General features: G+C 50.4%; 1 protein-coding gene across 6 annotated transcripts in view; it reads left to right on the forward strand.

Annotated features, from left to right (window-relative positions):
• Positions 1-24,487, forward strand: part of gdpd4a (glycerophosphodiester phosphodiesterase domain containing 4a) — a 112,833-nt gene that overhangs the window by 67,501 nt on the left and 20,845 nt on the right. For all 6 annotated transcript variants that reach the window (XM_072477382.1, XM_072477381.1, XM_072477380.1 and 3 more), the window contains 5 exons: positions 1,696-1,755; positions 4,440-4,538; positions 8,420-8,513; positions 21,889-22,034; positions 23,966-24,048. In XM_072477382.1, the coding sequence (XP_072333483.1) occupies positions 1,696-1,755; positions 4,440-4,538; positions 8,420-8,513; positions 21,889-22,034; positions 23,966-24,048 (482 nt within the window). The remainder of the gene's footprint in view (positions 1-1,695; positions 1,756-4,439; positions 4,539-8,419; positions 8,514-21,888; positions 22,035-23,965; positions 24,049-24,487) is intronic.

The following is a 24,487-nucleotide window of genomic DNA, read 5'->3' on the forward strand; positions in this document are numbered from 1 at the left end:
TGCCATTTATTGTGCAGTGTGGTGTGTTCACCCACAGTTTTCCTGTTAATTCATATTTGCCCTCATGTGCACGAATCCAACTCGGAGTGGGTGCGGATGGAGGAAGCCTCCTACAAGGCGACGACCCTCCGGGCCCTAGCCACAGCAGCACTCCCATCCCCCTCGCCAAATACACATCCAGCTCAGTGTTAGCGGCCACACTGAAAACGTGGGGCCAATTAAGACAACACTTTGGGCTGACAAAGATGTTCCTCCATGGTCCCCATCTACAGGTTTCCCCCAGCCATGCTAGACACAACCTTTAAAAAATGAAGACAGGACGGTTAGGCTCTTCTACACACGGGAAACAGACTAGCGACACTAAACGAACTAACGGGGGAATGGGAACTACCGACAGGACAGGAAATGAGGCACCTACAAATAAAACACTTCCTCCCCAAAGAGACAGTAGGATACCCCTGGGCCCCGGAGACCACACTATTAGAGAGCCTGATGAACACGGACAGTAAGGAAGGGGGACTCTGCAGGAAAATCTATGGACAGCTACTGGAGAGGGCCCGAATACCACTCGACGAGACCAGATGGAAATGGGGGGATGAACTGGGGACAGAAGTGGGTTGGGGACTCTGGAGCGAAGCATTGAGCAGGGCGAACTCCACCTCCTCCTGCGCAAGGCTAAGCCTAATGCAGTTCAAAGTGGTGCACAGAGCGCACCTGACCAGAACCCGAATGAGCAGGTTCTTCCCGGAGGTGGAGGACAAATGTGAACGGTGCCAGAGGGGCCCGGCCAACCCACATCCACATGTTCTGGGCTTGTCCCAAAACTTGTTGAGTTCTGGACAGCCTTCTCCGAGGCAATGTCCAAGGTTGTGGGGGTGAGGGTGAAGCCATGCCCAACAGTGGCAATCTTCGGGGTATCGGAGCAACCGGAGCTACACATGGGGAAGGGGGCCAACGCCTCGCCTTCGCTTCGCTAACCGCACGCCGGAGAATCCTGCTCGGCTGGCGATCGGCAGCACCACCCACAGCTGCAGACTGGCTCGCTGGCCTCTCGGAATATTTCAGAAACAAAATGCTGACGGTTAGAGTATAAATTATATATTATAAATTGTGTTACTTTTAAGTCTATTTTGATTTGTTTAAAACCATGGGATCTTGCAACTTTATTCACTTTGTCTGTATCTTTGATTTCAAACTTTGCCTACTTTAAAGAAAATCAGACTGATCCCTTGATGGTCACTTGAAATGCCAGAGCATACCAGGTTCAAGCGCTGGAAAGAGGGATTTGAATAGATAGACGTTTGATGGCTGGCGCACAGACAATCGGCCAAAACCCCCCTCAGAACCATCTCAAAGATGCGCAGAGGGAAACACTGCGCGCGGTGTTCTAGCCAACAATGCCTCTCGCCAGCATCGCCAAAATACAGATTATCCGGTGACTGTCATGGTGCTGTGTGTGGGATCTTGCTGTGCACAGATTAGCTGCTATGTTTCCTACATTGCAACAGAGACTACACCTCGCAAAAAATGCTCGATTGGCTGCTAAATGCTTTGGGATGCCCCGAGGTTATGAGCGGTGCTATGTAAATGAAGGCGCCTCTTGCTCCTGGTGGACCGTGTGGTCTCTGTGCAAAACTAGCTCAATGGTATTTATTTTGTTCGGAAGCCATGAAATGTTCCGCTTTGTGCTTTCAGGTTCTGGCGATTTGTTTGCTAAGCGAAGGCCAGCGTTTGCACCTATTCTGGTGTCACAAGGTAATGTAACGCCTCCATGACTTTCAGCCGCTCTCAGTCTGCAGGATCTGCGAGGGGAAGGAGAATGGAGGGATATTGGGGTGGTGAGGAAGGGGGCTGTGGTTGTGATGCGTGGAGGGAGAAAGATGAGTAAACGTAATTAACGTCGCCTGCAATGATACTGACCATAAACTTGCACTTGTCTTGCACCTTGAGTGTAATAAGACAACTTCAAGCAAATATCGGGAATTCCCGATCCAAGATCGGTGGATTTCCAGAGGGTGATGCAGGATTGAGGGTGATTAGAGATAATGGCGAGGTGAAACCAGCATTTAAAAATTCTCCAGGTGTCTCGCGTGACCTGTAAACACCTGCATCAGTTAATCAGGTCAAATGGCCTGATTCTGTGCTGTAGATTCTCCATATTCCTGAGGTAGTCATTCTCCTTTCTCAGGGCGCTTAGCCGAGAAAAACCACGCCATCCATCGGGATTCTGTTTCAATTTGGGACCTCAGTGGGGAATGCCCCGCCAAGGCTGCACTTAGCCCCTGTGGTAATACCAGCTATTGCAGTACCTGAGAGGTGAATGACCATTGGCTAGACCTAGGGGTCTACCATTGGCTAATGTACATAGCCCCGCCCTGAGAGGCGGGGTATAAGAACTGATGCTGTCCCAGCAGCCTTCACTTTCTGTATCATCGCTGCTGGGTACAGTTCTAGCTGATTAAAGCCGATTAGATATGACTCCTCTTTGTCTCGAGAGTATTGATTGTGCATCAGCCCCACTTCCTGTACTGAGAAGCTTCACTCACCAGAACTCCTCAATGCAGGAAGAGATCAGGATGTCATTTAAAAAAACAAAACAACTCACCTAAAAGGTAGTCCTGACCTCATCTCACACGCGAACAGCACCTCCAGACCCGATCTTTGGCAGAGGAAATATATCAGCCTGGCACCTCAGCACTACCAGCCCGGCAGTGCCCCAGCATCTGGCAGTGCCACCTGGGCACCTTGGCAATGCCAGGCTGGCACCCAGGTGGCACCAGCAGTGCCAGGGTGCCACCCTGCCCAAGGCGCAAACACCTGGGGGCCTCCGATCCCCCTGGGTGACCCCCACCAGTGCCATTCTGTCTGGACCCCGTTTGTGAGGGTCACCCCAGCACTGAACGCCGCCCTCCCGAGGTCTCCAAAGCAAAGGGATTAGATCCCAACGCCTCGGGTAGATCAGGGGATCGTGTTAGATCTCGCGAGGCATGGTGAGCAGTGGAGATCCCAGAAGAGAGATCTCCCGGCATCTGTAGGCCGCGCTGTCTTTTGGGCATAACGTGGCAGATAGTTTGTGCCCTCAATTAGTGCCAGTCACTCACTTTTGTTGAGGATCTCCATGTCCTTTTTTTTGCATCCTGGGAATCTTGCCGCACACTGTGAAAGTCCTGGAGAGAGGTTACAGGAGATATTTAACAGGATAGTAGCAGGGGTGAGGGGCTTCAGTTATGTGGAGAGATTGGGGAAGGTGGGAGTGTTCACCTTAGAGCAGACAAGCTTCGGGAGAGATCTAACGGAGGAACTCAAAATGGCAGAGAAAATAGGAAGTAAATAGTTGTCCTGACCAATGGACCATTGTTTCGAGGTCACATTTGAAATTAATTGGCAAAGAAGACACACAGTGCCAGGGTGGCTGCCCAGGTAACAGGATGGCACTGCCGACGGGCGGATGGGTGTGTGTGAAGGGTGGGGGTGGAGGAAGGGGCCCGAAAGTGGGCGTGGGAAGGCCAGAAAAGGGAAGGGATCCCCAGCGACCACATAGCAGGGTGTCCTCACTTGGGGGGGGGGGGGGGGGGGGGGGGTAGTGCCCACGTGTGCGGGGGGTGACATTGCCCATGTTAGAGACCCTCAAACTCACCTAGAGATCGGGGCACCCTTTAAAAATGACGTCCCGATCTCTGAGGAGCCGGTCTGGTCGGCGACTTCAGCTCCCCAGCGGTGGAAAAAAATTCTAAGGGAGAGTTTTACCGAGCAACCCACCGGGGTGGGGCAGAGGCGGCCCACCAGTGGGATTTTCTGGTCCCGCCATTGTCAGCGGGACGTCCTGTTGAATACGCCGCTTGTCGGCGGGAAATCTGTGGCGGGGGTGCGGCGGTGGTGGGACCGGAATATCCCGTCAGCGGAAACAGCCGGTGAATTCCGCCCGAAGTGTGGGTTGATCCGGTGAAAAACTCCCCAGGGCCCGGAAAAGTGACTAAGTGTGGTTAGATAGTGGAGGGGAACTCGGCGACAGAGCCAGAGAAACTCCCAGCCGAACCCACCTGGGTGGCCCGGTGGCATAGTGGTTAGCACTGCTGCCTCACAGCTCCGGGGACCGGGGTTCGATTCCGGCCTTGGGTCACTGTCTGTGCGGAGTCTGCACGTTCTCCCCGTGTCTGCGTGGGTTTCCTCCGGGCGCTCCGGTTTCCTCCCACACGTCCAAAGATGTGCAGGTTAGGTCGATTGGCCATGATCAATTGCCCTTAGTGTCCAAAAGGTTAGGTGGGGTTATTGGGTTACGGGGATAGGGTGGATCTCGGTAGGGTGCAGACTCGATGGACCGATTGGCCTCCTTCTGCACTGTCGAAATTAGAACATTTTCGGTTAGATCGCACCCATTTTCAGGTGCAATGACGTGAGTTGTAATCCTCGGGCATTAACGCGCTCTCTCTCTCTCTCAGATTGGAATTGTTGTGGTACTCGGTGTTTGTGCCGTCGCCATCGGTTTCCTGTACCATCGCTGGCACGAGGAGTGGAACACCTTTGCCCTCTCATTTCAGGTATGTGACCAAACTCAAGCGGTGTTCTTTCAATTCCCTATCCACCGTTGACGCATCCTTTCCTCACATCTATGGATGTCCCAGCAAACTCCTCTCCATGGGCTTGTAAATTCACATGGAGTTCATGATGCACTCTGTTACTAGTGCTCTTAGTCCCCCATCTTCAACACCCTGGTGGTTACCATTGCTCAGAATCTGAACTGGACCAGTATTAGATTTTTAAACATTTGTTCATGTGTCAGCTTTTATTGCCCGTCACTAATTGCCCTCGAGGCGGCAGTTAAGAGTCAACCACATCGCTGTGGGCCTGGAGTCACATGTAGGCCGGACCGGGTAAGGACGGCAGATTTCCTTCCCTAAAGTGAACCAGATGGTCATTTATGAAAATCGACTCATGGTCATCGTTAGACTTTTAATTCCAGATTTTTGTTCAATTCAAATTTCACCATCTGCAGTGGCGGGTCCCCAGAGCATTAATCTGGGTAACTAGCCCAGTGACAATATCACTACGCCAGCGCCTCCCCATATTTACTGTGGCTACAAGAGCAGGTCAGAGGCCGAGAATCCTGCAGCGAGTAACTTACCTCCTGACTCTCAAAAGCCTGTCCACCATCTACAAGTCAGGAGTGCGGTGGAATACTCTCCACTTGCCTGGATGAACGCAGCTCCCACACTCAAGAAGCTCGACACCTTCCAGGACAAAGCAGCCCCGCTTCATTTGCATCCCATTTGCCACCTTAACCATTAATATCCTCCACCACCGACACACAATGGACGCAGTGTGTACCATCTACAAGATGCACTGCAGCAACTCACCAAGACTCCACAGACAGCACCTTCCAAACCCGTCACCTCTATCGCCTAGAAGAACGAAGACAGCAGACACATGGGAACATGCGAGTTCCCCCTCAAAGCCATGCATATCCTGAGTTGGAAATATATCACCGTTCCATCACTGTCACTGGGTGAAAATCCCTGAACTCCCTCCCTAACAGCACAGTGGGTGTACCTACACCACATGGCCTGCAGCGGTTCAAGAAAGCAGCTCACCACCACCTTCTCCATGGCAATTGGGGACGGCAACAAATGCTGGGCTCTAGAAAGTGATGTCCATGTCACATGAACAAATAAATAAACAATTGGTGATGAGGAGATACGCTCTGAATTGCCAATCACCAGGTCCTGCTGGTCAGTTGACGCATTCCTGGAATAAGAAAACCAGGCAGTTGGGTTTAAACCCCCTCAGATCTTTGATCTGCAAGCCGTTCATTCATTTATCAGTGAAATTCCTTTCACTAAGCTGTGATTGACAGCTTCCGCACACACCCAGCTGTCTGCGTTGTTTAATACATCTCCCTTTGGCCTTGAGTAACTTTGGGGTACCCAGCTGTCAAACTAACCAGTTAAGTGCTTTAAGGGTGGATGGATCAGCAGCAGGCCCACCAGAGGCAGTCGAAAGGTGAACTCGCTGATACATGATTAATAAGGTTCCAAGCACAGAATCTGGAACCCTCCATTCTGGTTGGCCAGGGCCCTCCACCACCTCACCTAATCTCAAAATGGCCAAATTCCACCTCAAGTCTTTTCTGAATTTTCTGGAAGAGAGAATGACGTTGGGTTGCCGAATCACAAGTGTGTGAACCGCAGATCCACTATAGATATAAATATTTACCTGAAGTGTAAAACAGATAAAATATTGTGAGGCAGTATCAATTTTTAAAAAAACTTTTCCAAATACTCGCTATTCCCTGTATCTAAAGTGCTGAACTAAAATGCCGCTGACGATGTCGAGGGCCATTATCAAATTGCTTGAAAGATCTCTGGCTACATGATAGTTCGGAACAATTTAGGGGCAGCACGGTAGCATAGTGGTTAGCACAATTGCTTCACAGCTCCAGGGTCCCAGGTTCGATTCCGGCTTGGGTCAGTGCGGAGTCTGCACATCCTCCCCGTGTGTGCGTGGGTTTCCTCCGGGTGCTCCGGTTTCCTCCCACAGTCCAAAGATGTGCAGGTTAGGTGGATTGGCCATGATAAATTGCCCTTAGTGTCCAAAATTGCCCTTAGTGTTGGGTGGGGTTACTGGGTTATGGGGATAGGATGGAGGCGTTGACCTTGGGTAGGGTGCTCTTTCCAAGAGCCGGTGCAGACTCGATGGGCCAAATGGCCTCCTTCTGCACTGTAAATTCTATGATAATAGGTTCCTGGATTGGAGAGATTACAGTGTACCATTTTTCCCACATTTCCGCAAATCATCCTGTGTTCTCTCTGAATGAGATTAGTGCTAAATTTCATCGGTTTTACGTCATGCAGTCAGATCTTAATTATCTCATTAAATTCTTTTTATACAGCGTGCTTGCAACTCAGTGGGGAGGCAGGGGTGTAGCGGTGTTGGCACTAGGCTTGTAATCTAGAGACCTTGGTTCGATGGTGGAATTAGAATTCAGTGATGGTGAAACCATTGTCGTAAAGATAATAATCTTTATTGGTGTCACAAGTAGGCTTACATTAACACTGAAATGAAGTTACTGTGAAAATCCTCGAGTCGCCACACTCCGGCGCCTGTTCGGGTACACGGAGGGAGAATTCAGAATGTCCCAATTCACCCAATAAGCACGTCTTTCGGGACTTGTGGGAGGAAACCGGAGCACCCGGAGGAAACCCACGCAGACACGGGGAGAACGTGCAGGCTCCGCACAGACAGTGACCCAAGCCAGGTCCCTGGCGCTGTGAAGCAACAGTGCTGGTCACTATGTAGGTAAGGTGGCAGCCAATTTGTGCACAGCAAGCTCCCACAAACATCAGCGAGATAATGAGCCGATACTCTGTTTTAATGATCGTAGAAAGTGAAAGAGGACACTCGACCCATCGTGTCTGCGGCAGCTGGAAAACGAGCACCCCCAATCCTAACCCCACTTCCCAGTGTTTGGTCCAGAGCACTTGAGGGTTCCATCCCAACAATGACTTCACCCTCTGGGTGAAACATCTTCTCCTCATTGCCCCTCCGAATCATTCTACCAATCACTTTAAATCCGCGTGATGTTAGTAGAGGGATAAATATTGATCAGGATCCTGGGAAGAACCCCATGCTCTTCCTTGAAGTAGTGACTGTGACAACTTTATGTTGGCCTGAGAGGACAGTCAGCTTAACGTCTGACCTGCAAGGTGGAGAGTGCAGTGCTTCCTCAGCACTGCGCTGGAGTGTCAGCCCTGATATTTGTGCCCAAATCTCTGGCGGAGTGCTGTGAACCCCTAAAACATCTGGCTCGTAGGTGAGGGCGACTCCGCACTTTGCAGCAACTGAAGGAGGAAAGTTCCTCTCTGGGAGCAGGGCCACAGATCCCATCTAGGGTCAACGTTGGGAGAGCGCTGCCTTTACACTAACGCCTGTGACGTGCGGCTGCGTGCTGCTCCAAGCATGGAGCGCAGGACTTCTGTCCAGAAAGACTTTGGGCGGAGAGAGAAAAGGGAGTCGAGGGGAAATTGCTGATTTACGAGACACTGCTTTTTTCTCTCAGGTGGGTCACTGGTCTTTGGAATTCTCTTCAACAGAGAGCAGTGGAGGCCGTGGGTCCTATATTCAGGGCTGAATTAGACAGATTTTTATCGACAAGGGAGGCATATGTTATGGGAGAATAGACAAGAAAATGGGGTTAAGACCACAGTTCAGATCAGCCATTGACTGGTGGTACATGCTCCAGGAGCTGAATGGACTACCCCTGCTCCTACTTTTCACATTTTCTTTCTTACATTTTCTTTCGAAGAGGGCTGTAGAAACATAGAAAATAGGAGCAGGAAGAGTTAAGCGTTTGTTAACTGCGAAGGGTTTGTGACATTATTTACCATTGCTTTTAATATTTGTTTTTGCTTTCATGTTGTTCCAGGTCACTGCTCCATACCTGCATATTGGAGCCCTGGCAGCCATGACGGTACTCTCCTGGCCGGTCGCCCAACACTTTGCCACGATGAATAGAAAAGGTGAGGACCTTCAATTTTTGAATATTCAGTCCTGGGATATGCCTGTTTGTTCTCTGTTGTCTCCATTTCCCTGAGACGATATCCACTTTGGCAGCGAGATCAGGAAGGCAGATTATATTCTGAATGGCTATAAATTGAGAGAGGGGGATGTGCAATGAGACCCCAGTGTCTCTGTACATCAGTCGCTGAAGGTAAGCATGCAGGTGCAGCAGGCGGTAAAGAAGGCAAATGGTATGTTGACCTTCATAGCGAGAGGATTCGAGTACAGGAGCAGGGATGTGTTGCTGCAATTATACAGGGCCTTGGTGAGGCCACACCTGGAATATTGAGCGCAGTTTTGGTCTCCTTATCTGAGGAAGGATGTTCTTGCTCTAGAGGGAGTGCAGCGAAGGTTTACCAGACTGATTCCTGGGATGGCGGGACTGAAGTCTGAGGAGAGCTTGAATCGGTTAGGATTGTATTCACTGGAGTTCAGAAGAATGAGGGGGGATTTCATTGAAATCTATAAAATTCTAACAGGACTAGACAGGGTAGATGCAGGAAGGATGTTCCCGATGGTGGGTGTGTCCAGAACCAGGGGTCACAGTCTGAGGATACAGGGCAGACCATTTAGGACAGAGATGAGGAGAAATTTCTTCACACAGGGAGTGGTCGGCCTGTGGAATTCGCTACCACAGGAAATAGTCGAGTCCAAAACATTACATGTTTTCAAGAAGCAGTTAGATACAGCACTTAGGGCAAAGAGGATCAAAGGATATGGGGGGAAAGCGGGATTACGCTGTTGAGTTGGATGATCAGCCATGATCATAATGAATGGCGGAGGAGGCTCGAAGGGCCGAATGGCCTCTCCCTTGTCCTATTTTCTAGGTTTCAATGTTTCTACAGCCCTCTTCGAAAGAAAATGTAAGAAAGAAATGTGAAAAATAGGAGCAGGGGTAGTCCATTCAGCTCCTGGAGCATGTACCACCAGTCAATGGCTGATCTGAACTGTGGTCTTAACCCCACTTTCTTGTCTGTTCTCCAATAACATTTGCCTCCCTTGTCGATCAAAATCTGTCTAATTCAGCCCTGAATATAGGACCCACGGCCTGCACTGCTCTCTGTTGAAGAGAATTCCAAAGACCAGTGACCCTCTGAGAGAAAGAATTCCTCCGCATCTCTGACTTAAATGAGATACCACTTAATTTGAAATTATGTCTACCTCATGGCAGCATAATGGTAATGTTATTGAACTAGTAACCCAGAGACCAAGGCTACTCGATTCACGTTCAACAATAGCAGCTCATGGAATCGAAATTCAATGAATGAAATCTGGAATATAAAGCTGGTGGTCATTGTTGGTTGGTGTTAAAACCCCATCAGGCTCTCTAATTCCCTTTAGAGAAGGAAATCTGCCATCCTTACCTGGTCTGGCCTACATGTGACTCCAGATCTACAGCAATGTGGTTGACTTTTAACTGCCCTCTGAAATGGACTAGCAAGACTCACAGATCAAGAGCGATTAGACATGGGTAACAAATGCTGATCTTGCCAACGGGATCCACCTCCCATGAAAGAATAAAGCAAAATTGATCGATTGAGCCCCCCTCTCAGAATCTTATGTGTTTCAATAAAATCATCTCTCAGTCTTCTAAACTACGAGCAGTAGAGGCCCAACCTCCTCAAAGGGCAACCATTCATCCCAGGAACCCTCTCTGAGCTGCGTCCAATGCAAGAACATCCTTCCTGAAGTAAAATTTTTTCTCGCCAATGCCCTGTAAACAATCTGACGCAACTGAATGGTAGCCTTAAATGCTAGCTAAAAGGCAACCGCATTACCGAGGGACCAGAGTTAGAGTCGCGGATTTAACAACACTTTAACTTTTACTGATACCAGCTTGTTATTTGCAGATTTTTTTTGGAACAGTATGCAAGTCCCTGATTGGCATGTTGCAGTGGCGGCAGGGGTGGCTGCAGGGTGTGGGGTGGGGTGCGAATAGGTGTTGGAGGGTGGGGATGGGCGTGGGAGGATGTGGGTGGGGATGGGTGGGTGGGCAGGATGCAGGGTTATGGGTGTGGGTGGGGATAGGTGTGGAAGGGTGGGGTGCAGGGCTGAAGATGGGTGTAGGAGGGTGAGGTATGGGGTGGGGATGGGTGTGGGAGGGTGGGGTATGGGGGTGGGTAATGGGGTGTGGATGGGTGTGGGAGGGTGGGGTATGGGGTGTGGATGGGTGTGGGAGGGTGGGGTATGGGGGTGGGGTATGGGAGTAGGGATGGGTATAGAGGTTGGGTGTGGGGATGGGTGTGGGAGGGTGGGGTATGGGGTGTGGATGGGTGTGGGAGGGTGGGGTATGGGGGTGGGGTATGGGGGTAGGGATGGGTATAGAGGTGGGGTATGGGGTGGGGATGGGTGTGGGAGGGTGGGGTATGGGGGTGGGGTATGGGGGTAGGGATGGGTATAGAGGTGGGGTATGGGGTGGGGATGGGTGTGGGAGGGTGGGGTATGGGGGTGGGATGGGTGTGGGAGGGTGGGGTGTGGATGGGTGTGGGAGGGTGGGGCATGGGGGTGGGGTATGGAGGGGGATGGGTGTGGGAGGGTGGGGTATGGGGGTGGGGTATGGAGGGGGATGGGTGTGGGAGGGAGGGGTATGGGGTGGGTGGGGTTGGGTGGGGAGATGGGGTGGGGGCGGTGCTTATGGGTGTGGGTGGGAGGTGGGGTACAGGGTGGGGATGGGTACGTGAGGGTGGGTGGAGATCAGTGTGGGAGGGTGAGGTGCAGGGGCGGGGATGGGTGCAGGATGGTGCGGTATGGGGGTGGGTATGGGGGTGGGGAGGATGGGGGAGGGGGGTTGGTGGTGTGGGTGGAGATGGTTTGGGGAGGGTGGGCAATGAGGGAGGGTTGCAGGAGCGGAGAGCAGTGTGGGGGGGACGGAGAGCAGTGTGGGGGGGACGGAGAGCGGTGTGGGGGGGACGGAGAGCAGTGTGGGGGGGACGGAGAGCAGTGTGGGGGGGATGGACAGCAGTGTGGGGGTGACGGAGAGCGGTGTGGGGGGGACGGAGAGCGGTGTGGGGGGGGGGGGAGAGCAGTGTGGGGGGGGGGAGAGCGGTGGGGGAGGGGGGGGCGTGGAGGTGTGCAGGAGATGGGGGATGGAGGTGAGGGGGGAGTGTGTGTACTTTAATAAGGCAACTTGTACCACCTTCAGGGTACAATGGACCTGAACTCCCAGATCTCTCTGTACATCAATTTTCCCCAGGTCTCTTCCATTGACCGTAAAGTCCGCTCTTGAATTAGATCTTCCAAAATGCATCACCTCGCATTTGCCTGGATTGAACTCCATTTGCCATTTCTCTGCCCAACTCTCCAATCTATCTATATTTTGCTGTATTCTCTGACAGTCCCCCTCGCTATCTGCAACTCCACCAATCTTAGTATCATCTGCAAACTTGCTAATCAGACCACCTATACCTTCGTCCAGATAATTTATGTATATCACAAACAACAGTGGTCTGAGCACGGATCCCTGTGGAACACCACTAGTCATCTTTCTCCATTTTGAGACCCTCCCTTCCACCACTACTCTCTGTCTCCTGTTGCCCAGCCAGTTCTTTATCCATCTAGCTAGTACACCCTGAACCCCATGCGACTTCACTTTTTCCATCAACCTGCCATTGGAAACTTTATCAATTGCCTTACTGAAGTCCATGTATATGACATCTACAGCCCTTCCCTCATCAATTAACTTTGTCACTTCCTCAAAGAATTCTATTAGGTTTGTAAGACATGACCTTCCCTGCACAAAACCATGCTGCCTATCATTGATAAGTCTATTTTCTTCCAAATGTGAATAGATCCTATCCCTCAGTATCTTCTCCAACAGTTTGCATACCACTGACGTCAAGCTCACAGGTCTATAATTCCCTGGATTATCCCTGCTACCCTTCTTAAACAAAGGGACAACATTAGCAATTCTCCAGTCCTCTGGGACCTCACCCGTGCTCAAGGATGCTGCAAAGATATCTGTTAAGGCCCCAGTTAATTTGTCCCTCGCTTCCCTCAGTAACCGGGGATAGATCCCATCCGGATCTGGGGACTTGTCCACCTTAATGCCTTTTAGAATACCCAAAACTTCCCCCTTCCTTATGCCGACTTGACCTAGAGTATTTAAACATCCATCCCTATCCTCAACATCCGTCATGTCCCTCTCCTTGGTGAATACCGATGCAAAGTACTCATTAAGAATCTCACCCATTTCCTCTGACTCCACACATAAATTCCCTCTTTTGTCTTTGAGTGGGCCAATCCTTTCTCTAGTTACCCTCTTGCTCCTTATATACGAATAAAAGGCTTTGGGATTTTCCTTAACCCTGTTAGCCAAAGATATTTCATGACCCCTTTTAGCCCTCTTTATTGCGCGTTTGAGATTTGTCCTACTTTCCCGATATTCCTCCAAAGCTTCATCAGTTTTAAGTCGCCTAGATCTTATGTATGCTTCCTTTTTCATCTTAGCTAGTCTCATAATTCCACCCGTCATCCATGGTTCCCTAATCTTGCCATTTCTATCCCTCATTTTCACAGGGACATGTCTGTCCTGCACTCTAATCAACCTTTCCTTAAAAGACCCCCACAATTCAAATGTGGATTTACCCTTAAACAGCTGCTCCCAATCCACATTCCCTAACTCCTGCAAAATTTTGTTATATTTGGCCTTTCCCCAATTTAGCACTCTTCCTTTAGGAACACTAGGGAGTTTAAGGGAGATGGGCGTGGAAAGTTTTTTACGCAGAGGGTGGTGGGTGCCTGGAACGCTTTACAGCTGAGGTGGTAGAGGCGGGCACGATAGCATCATTTAAGATGCATCTAGACAGATATATGAACGGGCGGGGAACAGAGGGAAGTAGATCCTTGGAAAATAGGCGACAGGTTTAGATAAAGGATCTGGATCGGCGCAGGCTGGGAGGGCCGAAGGGCCTGTTCCTGTGCTGTAATTTTCTTTGTTCTTTGTTCCTCAGCACCCTCTCCATAGCCATTCTCTGACGAAAGCCCATTCAACACCGGGGCGGGATTCCCCTTTCCTGCGGCTAAGTGCCGGCTCGAACAGAGAATCTGGGGGAGGTCTACGCAAAAGAAAATCGTCGCAAACCCCTCACTGACTCCGGTACCGGTGATGGGCTAGCACCGGCACCGACCAAAACACCTGCCTCCAACGCGGAAAACGGGCGGAGAATGGCCAGGTGCCGGGTCGCGCCGTGGAACGTGGCGTCGGCCGTGTGCTGACCCGACACGACCCGACCCGCAATCTGAGACTAAGTTACTAAGAAACAGGCTTAGGCTTATGGAATAACGAGTCCCTTTTAATAGATCAGTACCAAATGTCCAAATAGAGCAGATTGAATCAAAAGGCCACAGTTATACGATGCCAGGCACCCAGGTTTTAACGGCCTCTTTCTGGATTTAATGGACTTTTATCTTCGCTATGTTTTAACTTATAAACGCTTCTCCCGAGGTAACCAATAGTACTGTAACACACAGCCTCCAAATATTGACTGTCTCCTTCTCTGTAACTGGCTGTTCTGTATGGTCGACTGGAGCCCTTCTGTCGAGCGCAGCGTCACTGCTCGCTCAGCACTTTGCCCTCATTGTGGTGCAGAGCCCGCCTCAACCTAACTCTGAATGGAAATACTGTGCTGAAAGCACGGCTAAATAATCCTCTCTTTTCTAAGGGATGTCGATTGAGAGATAAATATTGCTCTCAGCACTGAGAGACCACCCTGCTCTGATATCGAACTAACATCATGGGATCTCTTCTGCCTGCCTGAGAGAGCAATTTAATTGAATGTTTGATCCGCTCGATGACACTTCCCTCTCTAACAGCATGGTGGGTGCACCCACACCACGTGGATGCAAGAACACATCGATGACACCTTTTTGGAATTCCCTCTCATTTTTTGCAATTTAAAAAAATTCTATACATAGGATGTGAGCGCCACAGGCAAGGGCAGCATTAGCTGCCCATCCCTAATTAGGAGCGGTCAGGGGCTGGTTTAGCACAGGGCTAAAGAGCTGGCTTTTAAAGCAGACCCAAGCAGGCCAGCAGCACGGTTCAATTCCCGTACCAGCCTCCCCGAACAGGCACCAGAATGTGGCGACTAGGGGCTTTTCACAGTAACTTCATTTGAAGCCTACTTGTGACAATAAGTGATTTTCATTTTTCATTACCTGAGTTCCGTACTGGGCCCATTCAGAGCGCAGTTAAGAGTCAACCACATTTCGTGGGGTCTGGGGTAGGCCAGACCAGGTAAGGATGGCAGATTTCCTCCCCTCAAGGGCCTTAGTGGACCAGGTGGGTTAGGATGACAATTATTTCACGGTTGCCACCTTGTGTTGTCCATCCCTAGTTACCCTTGGGCACCATATCCGAGACCGGCTTTAAAATTCCAGATTTATTAAATTTAAATTCCACCAGCCGTTACGGTGGGATTGGAATCCTCATCCCCAGAGCATCAGGATTATTAGGGCTTTGGTATTACCACTGGGCCACGGTCTCCCCCAAAGGATTGTCGGAAGGCCCGGTCAGTGTATCTCCAGTGACACGCTGCCAGTGCTGTTGGGGATTGGCAATGAATTGCTGCCATTGACCAGCGACGGCCACATACTATGAATGAATGAGTAAATAAATAAATTAGCGGCTGTGTTTCCTACGTTTGTACAGTGGCTACACTTCAAAAGCTTCCAGGGATGATCTGAGGCTGTGAACGGTGCTTTATAAAGTCTTCCTGGCGAGATCACGGGCGCGGCTTACAGGCCACGTCCCGCGCGAATCGTTAGGCAGGACCCAGACTGGCAGAGTTCAGTGAGTTTAGAAACCCACTTAACTCTGCTGGAGCCAGAACCAGCCGGCTCCCGGCATCTATCGGCCTCGCTGAGGAAACCCCAGCCAGGGGCCATTCAACACAACGGCGACCCGGTGGAATGGGGGGGGGGGGGGGGTGGGGGTGGGGGGGGGTGTCTATCAGGAGATCGGAGGTCGGTCTCCGGGAAGGGTGGCACCCTGCCACTGCTGGTACCACCTGGGCACATTGGCACTGCCAGCTTGGCACCCTGCCACTACTACCTGGGCACCCTGACAGTGCCAATTGGCTGTCAGACAAACACTGCTAAGTTGCCCAGATGGCACTGCCAGGGTGGCAGGGATTGGACCCGAGGGTGCCCTGCCTGTATGAGGGTGTGTGTGGGACTGCCCCCCCCCCCCCCCCCCCGCCCGAGGACCACCTTCGAGGTGAGTTGGGGCATTGGGAGGGTCCAGGGGGCCCCTGTAGCCCTGGGAACGACCCCCCTCTAATCCCACCCAGAATGGACTCTGTTTCATTTTGGTCAGATTGTGCCCCCCACATGTTTATGGCGATGGGCATGGGTCAGGAGCATTCTCTGCGATGGAAAATAATCGACTGGGTGCCGGTCAGGTTAAATTAGTCGAGGTTCAGTGGGCTCCGTTACTGACGGATAATCCACTTGCCCGGTTTCCACCTCTGCCCAGGGGCTGCTCTTCACCGAGAGGGACCCCAGGCAACCAAATTCCAATTTTATTCACCGTTTCTCTTTAATAGATTGGTTTCAGCGCCAGGAAATCCACAAAGGTTTTGGTTCTTGCGGCCACAGACTTGCTCCTGGTGTGTCTGCCAAACTGAATCCTTTGTTTACCGCTGATGCAGTGGCGTACCCAAATGGGGCAAATCGCAAATGTGAGCGTAGCCCCCGGGGGGAAAGCAGGACCCCATGCACTGCCCCTTGCTGCAGGTGAGCACTGCCAGATTGGTATAGCGCCAACCTGGCAATGCCAGTCAGTGCCATGAGGCAGTGCTGAGGCTGGCCCTCTGGGAAGCTACATTGACAGAGGGGGGGGGGGGTGGCTTCCCATGTGTGTGGGGTTTGTAGGAGGAGAGTGCGACGGCCATTGAGAGGGGCAGGGATAGGGAAGGAGGAGCGGGCAGTGAGGGGAGCTTGCAGGCATGGTAGGGGGTGCGTGCATTGAGGGGGGCGGAAACATTGGCCATATTTCCGTGGTTTGGGGAGGGGAGAGGCACCCCCAATGATTTTGCGGGGTGGGGGGGGGGGACGCTGATGAATCCTGTGGGTGGGGGTTTGAGTTGATCTTCAGTTGTGATCAAGGTGCCCGTTAACGTTGGCGCCCTGATCTCCGGAGCCGGCCTTGCCAGCTCCATCAGGACCTGCCCCGCCAGAGTGAGGGCATGAACCGCGGCCACTCGTTTCGATTTTACTCCGAGAGGCTCAAGACCTGGAGTGACAACTGGTGTGTGCAGCTGACGAGTAACACGCTGGGTTTCAGTCTGAGCCCAACACTTTGAAAAAATATATAAGATTCCACTTCATATAACTGCGAGTTGTTGCTCGCATTGAGAAGGCACCTTATACCGAGAATCACAGAATTGTTACAGCATAGAAGGAGGCCATTTGACCCCATCCTGGCTGCACCCTTTCCTATTCACCCGCCTTCTCCCCATAACGCTGTACATTCTTCCCTTTCAATGTCTCAGTCGAACCTGCCTCCACCACACTCTCAGACAGTGCGTTTGAAAAACCTCACTGGGGTAATACGACATCTTGCTCCCAGTCGATGACGATAATGATGAAGTTACTGAGTCAAAATCCTGGAACTCCCTCCCTACAGCATCGACACCACTCCTACACCACATGGGCGATAAATGCTGGCCTAACCAGCAACACGCATACTTCATGAATCGATTGAAAAAAAATGTTGCTGGAAACACAAGAGTCGATTTTCAACTTGGGTCAGTCCGTCCTCTTCTCGCCTCCTGCACAAGTTTAAACCAGCTCTGTGGGTGAACCAGGAGTATTAGAAATCCGCGGTTTTCGGATATTCACTGATCCAAAAGTCTGGGGGATAATCAAAGTTTTCAAGATTGAGATGGTTAGGTTTGCGAAAGGTGAAGAATGGAATTCAGCTGCAGTTCAGCCAATGATCTGGTTGAATAACGCAGCCGGCTCGAGGGACAGAATGGCCCTCACGGGTTCCTGTGTTCCTAAAATGCCTGTGTAGCAATTGAACCACAAGATGGAGCAGCAGAAGTAGGCCATTCGGCCCATCGAGTGCTCCTCCATTCAATGAAATCATGATTGATCTGACATGATAATCCTCAACTACACTTTCCTGCTTAATCCCCATAACTCTTGACTCCTTCACTGATTAAAAATCTATCTCAGCCTTGAACATAGTTAACGACCCAGCCTCTACAGCTCTCTGCGGTAAAGAATTCCACCGGTTCACTACCCTCTGAGAAAATAAATTCCTCCTCATCTCGGTGTTAAATGGGCGACCGCTTACTCTGAGATGCAGCCCTCTGGTCCTAGAAATGAAGTGAGAAATGAAATGAAAATGAAAATCGCCTATTGTCCCGAGTCGCCACATTCCGGCGCCTGTTCGGGGAGGCTGGTACGGGAATTGAACCGTGCTGCTGGCCTGCCTTGGTCTGCTTTCAATTGATTTAGCCCTGTGCTAAACCAGCCCCTTAGGGGCTCTCCCACAAGGGGAAACAAGTTCTCAGCATCGACCCTGTCAAGCCCTCTGAGAATCCTATATATCTCAATAAGGTCGCCTCGCATTCTTCTAAACTCCAATGAGTAGAGACCCAACCCACTCGTCCTCTGCTCATGGGAAAATCCCTCAATTCCCGGGATCAACCTCGTGAACCTTCTCTGGACTGCCCCCAAAGCAAATATATCTTTCCTTAGATAAGGAGGCCAAAGCTGTATACAGAGAAATCTATCCTGTAACCTACATACTCCCACACCCCTCAACAGGTGCAGCATGTTGGCAAGACAGAACTTTCATTATCCCATACAAGGAATTGGACTTTTATTTCCTCAAAAACACTCCCTTTATACATAAAAACATTTCCTTGTTAATTTGTGATAGATTTTAGTTGTGGGCACCAAGGACAAGGAGGAAAATAGAACTTGCATTTATGTAGCGCCTTTAATATATCTCAAGACACTTCACAGGAGTGTTATTAAACAAAGTTTGACACCAAGGGCAGGATTCTCCGTTTGGGAGACTATATTCTCCAGCTGGAATAGGATCCCTCCCGGTCCGCACTGACGTTAGGTGTGGTGCCCAGGGGAGATCCACTTGCCCTTGCCATGCAAATTCATGCCTCCTGAGATTCTATCCTGAATCCCACTATTTGGCTGTCGTTTTGAGCGGGCAGCCCGATGCCCAGATCCGGTGGTTGACCCCCCCCCCCCCCGCCCGCCCCCCCCAGCACAACGCAAATCTTGTCCCCTACCCCGCTGATGGGTGGGGCATCCTCCCTTTCGCCACCACGGGAAATGCTGGGTCACCCACCCCCACAGCACGCATGCGTGAGGGGGACCCGATCCCTCCCCAGCGAAACCCCCACCAGACCCTCAGATCAGAGACCCCCATCAGATCCTCATGTCAGAGACCCCCATATCAGTGACCTCCATCAGAGACCCCCATCAGAGGCTCCATCAGAACCCCGCATCAGAGGCCCCCATATTAGAGAAACCCCTATATCAGAGACCCTCCTCCATATCAGAGACCCTCCTCCATATTAGAGACCCTTCTCCATATCAGAGAGCCTCCTCTATATCAGAGACCCTCTTCCATATCAGAGACCCTCCTCCATATTAGTGACCCTCCATGTCAGAGACCCTCCTCCATATCAGAGACACTCCTCCATATTAGAGAGCCTCCATAATCAGAGACCCTCCTCCATATCAGAGACACTCCTCCATATCAGAGACCCTCTTCCATATCAGAGACCCTCTTCCATATCAGAGACCCTCCTCCATATCAGAGACCCTCCTCCATATCAGAGACCCTCCTCCATATCAGAGACCCTCTTCCATATCAGAGACCCTCCTCCATATCAGAGACCCTCCTCCATATCAGAGACCCTCCTCCATATCAGAGACCCTCCTCCATATCAGAGGGCCTCCTCCATATCAGAGACCCTCCTCCATATCAGAGACCCTCCCAGCACTCACCCTTGCCTGGAAGCTAAAACAGTCCAGGCAGAAATAGTGAAAAATCACTGCTTTTTCACTTACCTGTCCCTTAAAGCCACTGCCTCTGACAGAAATGTAGAAATCAGCCACATTTACTTCATAAAAAGCCAAAATACATCACAAGACTTTAACCCCCCACTGATCCTTTGATCTGGGAAGCTTATAGAACATAGAACAATACAGCGCAGTACAGGCCCTTCGGCTCACGATGTTGCACCGAAACAAAAGCCAGCTTCTATTCACTTTCAAAGAAAAATAGCTTTAAGTAGGCTGTAACTGACAGGGTAACAGCTTCCAGACAGCCAGGTGTCTGGATTGTTTATTTTCATTTGTATTCACACTTGAATGTATCTCAATGCTGAGGGCAGGAGTAATTAGTACTGCTGCCTCACAGCGCCAGGGACCCGGGTTTGATTCCAACCTTGGGTGATTGTGTGGAGTTTGCACCGGTGCTACTGGTCCACTCTTGGTGATGGGCATTGAAATCCCCCACCCAGAGTATATTCTGTGCCCTTGCCACCCTCAGTGCTTCCTCCAAGTGGTGTTCAACATGGAGGAGTACTGATTCATCAGCCAGCGGTGGACAGTACGTGGTAATCAGCAGGAGGTTTCCTTGCCCATGTTTAACCTGAAGCCGTGAGACGTCCTGGGGTCCAGAGTCAATGTTGAGGACTCCCAGGGAAACTCCCTCCCGACTGTGTACCCCTGTGCTGCCACCTCTGCCGGGTCTGTCCTGCCGGTGAGAGAGGACATACCCAGGAATGGTGCTGGTGGCGTCTGGGACATTGTCTGTAAGGTATGATTCTGTGGGTATGACTATGCCAAGTTGATGCTTGACTAGTTTGTGAGACAGCTCTCCCAACTTTGGCACAAGCCCCCAGATGTTAGTAAGGAGGACTTTGCAGGGTCGACTGGGCTGGGTTTGTCGTTGTTCTTGAGTTGAGCTATTAACCAAAGACACTGTCTGGTCAGTCTGATCGAGTGGCTGTTACTGTTCCCGCAACACTATTAAGTTCTGCCTGGCATTCATTCATCGTTGTCACTTGGCCCTCTTCAAAACAAATCACTGTCTGTGAAGTGTTCCGAGACATTTCTATGAGATATGATGACGCACTTGGTAAATGTGAGCCCATTATACTTAATGCATCTCTCTATATAACAGTGCTACTGATTTCATAAGCGTGGGTGTCTGCATGACAGCTGTAATAGTGCAAGGACAGTCGTGCCTTTGTTAAATCAAGTTCTGCAGACGGAAGTGCAAGGTCTATTCAAGAGGTTTTGACATGAACTTGCTTCCCAAAAGAAAATTATTTGGGATTGTTTATTGGAACGTAAACTAAACAATATAGATTTAAGGAAGGTGCATTAACAAAATAAATTTTGAGAGGGGCTTGGACAGGCCGACAAGGCTGTTAAAAAGGCATACGGAACCTGCAGCTTTGTAAAAAGAAGTTTAGAATAGGTCAGGTGGGGGCAGCACGGTGGCGCAGTGGTTAGCACTGCAGTCTCACGGCGCCGAGGTCCCAGGTTCGATCCCGGCTCTGGGTCACTGTACGTGGGGAGTTTGCACATTCTCCCTGTGTTTGCGTGGGTTTCGCCCCCACAACCCAAAGATGTGAGGAGAACATTTTCACCCAGAGGGTGGTGGGAGTCTGGAACTCGCTGCCTGAAAGGGTGGTGGAGGCAGAAATTCTTGTAACACTTAAGAAGTATTTAGATATTCACCTGCGCTGCCGTAACCTCCAGGGCTGTGGGCCAAGCGCTGGATAATGGGGTTAGTGCGGTCAGATCTGTGTTGACCGGCATGAACGTGATGGACCGAATGGCCTCCTTCTGTGCTGTAAACGCCCCAGAATCTGTGAAACCAAGGACGCGGTGATGAGGCTTTATCGCTGGTTCGGTGACCGCCATCAGGGGGGAACATAGGTCGGCAATTCTGGGCGGCACACTTTAGGAAGGATATCTTGGCCATAGGGAGGACACAGAGAAGATTTCCCAGGATGGCACCGACGATGTGGAATTTCGGGCGCGTGGGGAAGCTGGGATTGTTCTCCTTAGTGGACAGAAGGTTACAGGGAGATTTGGCAGGTTTCCCAAATCATAAAAGGTTTTGATAGAATAAATAAGTGACCAGATGGGGAGATGAGAAGAAATTCTCTGGCACAGCGACTTGTTATTATCTACCTGAAAGGGTGGTGGAAGCAGATTAGCAATTTTCAAAAGGGAATTGGATGGGCTGAATGGCTTCTTTCTGTACTGTACCATGTGGTGAGACTTCAAGCTGCAATCAGTACGGTTGCCAACTCAATTTTTATTTTTGTATTCCAGTTCCCAGAGCCATCATTTTGGGCCTGTATTTTGCTGTTCTCCTTTTTCTCTACTTGGTGCCTCTCGGTATGTATTCACCTTGCATCAAAGAGAAGGGGACCCTGGGATCGAAGCCTGCAATTATTGGACACAGAGGGGCACCGATGGTACGTCACTTTCTAATGGGTCTCTCCTTACTCCTATGAGCCTCTCTGAGCTTTCCTGTAAGGTGTCAGCTGCCTCTCAGTGGGCAGCACTCCTGCCTTCCAGTCAGAAGGTTGAGAGTTTAAATTCTGGCTGAACTCACAATCCAGGCTGAAACTACCAGTGTGCGGAGCCGAGCGGCCGTCACACTGATAAAGTGCTGTCGTTCAGCTAAGAGGTTAAACTGAGGCCTTTTTAGGTGACCGTAAGGGATCCCACTACCACAATTTGAAGGTGAGCGGCAAAGTTCGCCCCGATGTTCTGGCCAAACTTTGTTCCGCAGACAACACCACAAAAGCAGATTACTGTTTGTGGGAGCTTGCTGTGCTCATATTGGCCGCCATGCTTTTTACAAGTGTCTACACTTCAAAGTACTTCATTGACTGCAATGTGCTTTGGGACGACCCAAGGTCATTTTGATTAAAGAGTGTTCTTCTAAGTCTTTCTCCGAAGTAATTTGACTGGCATCCGTTGAGGGTTCTGAGCATGTGCAAGCTTTGCGCTGGCTTTTTCAGTCTACAAGAAGGTAACTTGTCAGCAAGTCCTGTTTTACTGCAGCTCCTGTCTTCATAGTTATTACAGTTATTGTTAGACTTTGTTATTTATTCAGATAAAGATGTTCCTTCTTCTAAACAACGCACGCGACTACCTTCTTTGTGGTCTTAAGTTACCACAGTCATGAAAGGTAGTACAGAAATTCCAGTTCTCTTTTTCTGCGTCCACAATTTGCCTATATACAAAACGCTTGCCATTGCTTGTCCGGCTGTTCATGAATGCAGCAACCGGAATTTTTGGGAGCAGGACAAGAATTCCGAGTCTTTAAAAGGCAAAGCGTGATTATATTTACAAAACACTCGGATAGTTTGTCAAGGTCTCCAGGCCCATGAATTCTGTGGCAAGGTTTTATTTGCCTTGGCGCCTGATTCCCTCAGATTCTCTGCTGGAGGCACCTTCCTGTGCCGTGTTGGAAAGCAGCATCACCACCGCATAGAATCTCGTAGAATCCCTACAGTGCAGAAGGAAGCCATTTGGCCCATCGAGTCTGCACCGATCCACTGTATATGTTACATAATCCTGTAACTTAACCTGTACATCCCTGGAGAATAAGGAACAATTTAGCATGGCCAATCCACCTAACCTGCACATCTTTGGACTGTGGGAGGAAACCGGAGCACACGGAGGAAACCCACGCCGACACGGTGAGAACGTACAAACTACACACAGACGGCCACCCAAGGCCGGAATTGAACTCGGATCCGTGGCGCTGTGAGGCAGCAGTGCTAACCACTGTGCCGCCGTTCCCCCTTCACACAACCCCTGCCCCCCTCCTTCTGGTAAATAAAGCGGGAGGGTTTGGAATGTTGACAGGAAGAGTGAGACCCATGCCAGGCAATGGAACAGTAGTTGCAGAAGATCATTAACACCAACAGTGCAGAAAAACAATTGATCCTCGCCAGAAACCTCTGGTCTGGTGATTTCCGGGGCCTATAAAGGGCAGTGGGTGACAGAATTGCTCAGGAACAATTTTGATCACACCCTCTTGATTCAAGGGGGGCATGGCGGGGGGTTGGGGGGCCTGCACCGGTGTTGGGGGGGGGGAGGGGGGTGGTGGATGGGCGGGAGGGGAGCAGTGCATTACCCTCCCCACTGCAACTTGATTGAAGTTAAAAAGAAAGAGAGGAAATCCTGACACCTGGGTTTGACCTGTATAGTAGCCATTTGATCTCTGATTCAAGTCTAGGTACAGATCAAAACTTTAAGCTCCCACATTGCAGGCGCCCTGACCTCATAGACAAGACCTTGGCACTGAGCAGTTCTGCGGAATGGGCAGTATGTGTCTAGTATAGGGCTAATGAACCACTGATACTAATTCATCCTTTTTATTCTTAAACAGCTGGCCCCAGAAAACACACTGATGTCATTTGAGAAAACTATAGAACTTGGGGCAGATGGATTGGAGACTGATGTCACCATTAGGTAAGGTGTCGCTTGATAGTTCCTGTGTATAAACAAAATCCTACTCTTTAACACATCTCTGGAATTCTCACACTGTGCAAGACTGTGTTAAGTACAAACGTAGGGAAGCCATTGGCAGCTTAGCATTTTAAAAATGTATTTACCAGGTTCCGATTGTGGGGAGCTTCGAAATTCATTCTTGGGGTGCGAACGTCACTGGTAAGGCCAGAATTTATTGTCCATCCCTAATAGCCCTTGAGAAGGGCACTTTCTTGAATCGCTGCAGCCCATGTGGTGTAGGTGCACCCAGAGTGTTGTTGGGAGGGTGTCCCAGTGAAGGAACAATGATATGGTTACAAGTCAGGATGGTGTGAGCCCAAAACCCAGGGTGGAGGTGTGGGCTTGGGTAGGGTGCTCTTTCAAGAGCCGGTGCAAACTCGATGGGCTGAATGGCCTCCTT

This window comes from Scyliorhinus torazame, chromosome 15 (genome assembly GCF_047496885.1).
Source record: "Scyliorhinus torazame isolate Kashiwa2021f chromosome 15, sScyTor2.1, whole genome shotgun sequence".
Lineage (NCBI taxonomy): Eukaryota > Metazoa > Chordata > Chondrichthyes > Carcharhiniformes > Scyliorhinidae > Scyliorhinus > Scyliorhinus torazame.